Source organism: Nicotiana tomentosiformis, chromosome 7, assembly GCF_000390325.3.
Source record: "Nicotiana tomentosiformis chromosome 7, ASM39032v3, whole genome shotgun sequence".
NCBI classification, from domain to species: domain Eukaryota; kingdom Viridiplantae; phylum Streptophyta; class Magnoliopsida; order Solanales; family Solanaceae; genus Nicotiana; species Nicotiana tomentosiformis.
Genome location: NC_090818.1, coordinates 95,694,193 through 95,697,799, shown reverse-complemented (window position 1 = coordinate 95,697,799; position 3,607 = coordinate 95,694,193). Strand labels below are relative to the sequence as shown.

The 3,607-nt window shown below is 40.9% G+C and overlaps 1 protein-coding gene across 1 annotated transcript; it reads right to left on the bottom strand.

Annotated features, from left to right (window-relative positions):
* Positions 1-394: 394 nt before the first annotated feature.
* LOC117273926 (uncharacterized) lies at positions 395-1,663 on the bottom strand. Its single transcript, XM_070180826.1, has 3 exons — positions 1,333-1,663; positions 811-993; positions 395-720 (listed from the first exon to the last, which is right to left on the bottom strand). The coding sequence occupies exons 1-3, from the start codon at positions 1,661-1,663 to the stop codon at positions 395-397; spliced, it is 840 nt and encodes a 279-aa protein (XP_070036927.1).
* Positions 1,664-3,607: the final 1,944 nt, after the last annotated feature.

Sequence of the window (3,607 nt, the reverse complement as noted above, 5' to 3'; positions counted from 1 at the left end):
TAACTTCTAATACTTGTTAACCCCTCTTATACACCCTTGTATCATTTAAGACCAGAAGGATTAACTTCTTATCATCTCAAAGATAATCTCTTCTTGGATTTACATTGACTAACTTATAGAGTGATATAACGTACGCGAATATGGGTTGTAACACCCTCCTCCCTTAGGAACATTCATCCTCGAATGTAAGGGTTTATGGGGAGTCTAACTCATCGTGGATTCCAACAGAAATTTCTGGACGAGTTTCCCCTATAAAATGGACACTAGCCAAACTTACAAGAAGTTAAATCCAACTTGTGGCCTCACAAGGCCATACAAAGCATTATGGATATGTATATTATCTTCATATCACCATTTTGTATTAAGGAAGAGTATTCTCAAGATATTTCTTACCTCATATAGCCGTTTCAGCTTCCATTGCGTCCTGCGTTCCCCCCGCATCCTCGTTATCTTCAATATGGAATATGTAAGGGTATTTAGACTTCATCTCCTTTTCTTCTTCCCATGTGATTTCTTCCGTATTCTTGTTCCTCCACAATACTTTGACAGAAGCTACATCCTTTGTTATCAGCTTGCGAACTTGTCGATCAAATATAGCCACTGACACTTTTTCATATGATAGATCCTCTGTAACTTGTACATCTTTGATATGGACGACCCGATAAGGGTCTCCAATACATTTCCTCAACATAGATACATGGAATAGTGGATGGACAAATTCTAATTCGGATGGCAATTCTAACTCATAAGCAACCTATCTAATTCGTCGAAGAATCTTGTACGGCCCGATATACCGCGGACGCAACTTACCTTTCTTCCCAAAATGCATAACACCATTCATAGGTGAGATCCTCAAGAAAATCCAATCATCAACCTCAAACTCCAGATCACGACGTTGGATATCGGAATAAGTCTTTTGCCTGCTTTGCGCAGTCCTCAGTCGTTCTTGTATCACTTTCACTTTCTCAGTGGCTTGGTGAATCGAATCTGGCCCTTATAATTCTGTTTCACCGAATTTGAACCATCCAACTGGTGATCTACATCTCCTCTCATACAGTGCCTCGTACAGGACCATTTTAATACTGGAATGGTAGGTATTATTGTAGGAGAATTATATGAGTGGAAGATGGTCATCCCAATTCCCCTTGAAATCTAGAACACATGCTCGTAGCATATCTTCAAGTGTCTAATTGATATGTTCAGCATGTCCGTCAGTCTGCGGATGGAATGCAATGCTGAGATTCACTTGTGTGCCTAAACCCTTCTGAAAAGACCTCCAAAAGTTAGCCATAAATTGAGCTCCCCGGTATGATATAATAGATACTGGCACACCATGAAGCCTAACAATCTTTTTGATATACAACTTTGCATAATCTTCAGCCCTGTAAGTTGTCTTCACTGGCAAAAAATGGGCAAATTTTGTAAGTCGATCAACTATCACCCAGATGGAGTCAAACTTATGATAAGAGCAAGGTAATCCAATAATAAAGTCCATATTGATCACCTCCCATTTCCAGGTCAGAATCTCTATATTCTGGATCAATGCACTAGGTTTCTGATGCTCGATCTTTACTTGTTGACAATTAGGACACTGGGCTACAAATTCTGCAATTGACTTCGTCATGTTATCCCACCAATACTGCTCTTTAACGTCATGATACATATTTGTCGAGCCGGGATGGATGGAATATTGGGACTAATGAATCTCAATCATTATCTTCTCTCACAACCCTGCCATATTAGGAACATATAATCGGCCCTGGTATCGCAGTTCCCTATCTCATACGATCTCGAAAGCTGTAATCTTATGCTGCCTGGATGCCCTCTCTCAATCGTACTAAGGTAGGACCTTCATTATGCCGTGCTTTTACCTCGGCTACCAAAGATGATTCTACTGTATTTTGTATAGTAACACCTCTGTCATCATAGTCTAACAACCTGATTCTCATATTCGCCAGCCGATGAAGCTCTTTAGTCAACCCATGTCTAACTACCTTAATATACTAAGCTTCACATTGACTTCTGACTGAGAGCATCTGCCACAATATTGAATTTACCGGGATGGTACAATATCTCGACATCGTAGTCTTTTAGTAATTCAAGCCACATACGCTACATCAAATTCAACTCCTTCTGCTTGAAGATGTATTGTAAACTCTTATGATATGTGTAGATGTCAACATGGACATCATATAAGTAGTGTCGCCATATCTTCAAAGCATATATTACTGCAGCCAATTCCAAATCATGAGTCGGGTAATTCTTTTCATGTTTGTTCAATTTTCTCGATGCATAAGCAATCACATTACCACGTTGCATCAATACGCATCCCAAACCTGTACCTGGGGCAATAAAATATATCGCATAACCTTCTGTTCCTTCTAGCAGAGTGAGCACTGGCGCGGATGTCTATTGATTCTTTAGCTCCTAAAAACTACGTTCACAAGCGTCATACCACTAGAATTTGGTAGCTTTCTGTTTTAACTTATTCAATGGTGCTGATATAGAGGAAAACCCTTCTACAAATAGCCTTTAATATCCTACTAGCCCCAAGAACCTGCGGACTTCTGACGGTGTTGTAGGTCTCGGCCAATTCTTCACTATATCGATCTTCTGAGTGTTGACACTAATACCCTCGTCAGATATCACATAACCAAGGAATGCTACTGAGTTTAGCCAGAATTCACATTTGGAGAGCTTAGTGGCCCGCACGTTCCTCCTCCGAACGAGAATACACCAGAATGTCATCAATGAATACGATCACGAACACGTCTAGATAGGGTTTAAATACACTATTCATGAGATCCATAAAAGTTGTTGGGGCATTTGTTAGCCCGAACGACATCACCAAGAACTCAAAGTGCACATATCTTGTTCGGAAGGCTATCTTTGGAATATCGTTCTCCTTAACCCTCACCTGATGATACCCTGAATGTAAGTCAACCTTGGAGAAATACTTGGCACCCTGGAGTTGGTCAAACAGGTCATCAATCCTCGGAAATGGATACTTGTTCTTTATAGTGGATACTTGGCACCCATCTTTCTTCCATATGAACAAGACTGGCACACCCCAAGATGAAGTGCTAGGCCTAATGAAGCCCTTATCCAGCAAGTCCTTCAATTGCGCCTTAAACTCTCGCAACTCTGCCGGGGCCATCCTGTATGGAGGGATAGAGATCGGCTGAGTGACAGGAAACACATCAATGCTAAACTCAATCTCCCTTTCAAGAGGAAGGCCTGGGAGTTCATCTCAGAAAACGTCTGGAAATGCGTTGACCACATGGATTGATTGTACAGTAGGCGGCTTCACCTCCGCATCCCTAACGCGAATGAGATGATAAATGTAACCTTTTGTGATCATCTTCCTTGCCTGAAGATAGTAAATAAACCTACCTTTTGGCGTGGCAATGTTCCCCTTCCATTCAGTGACGAGTTCACCGGAAAATTAAAACCTTACTATCTTCGTATGACAATCAACATTTGCATATCATGAGGCCAACCAGTCCATTCCCATTATCATATCAAAATTAACCATGTCTAACTCAAATAGATTCGCCGATGTTTGACGACTATAAATCATCATTGTGCAACCTCTATATACCCTTCT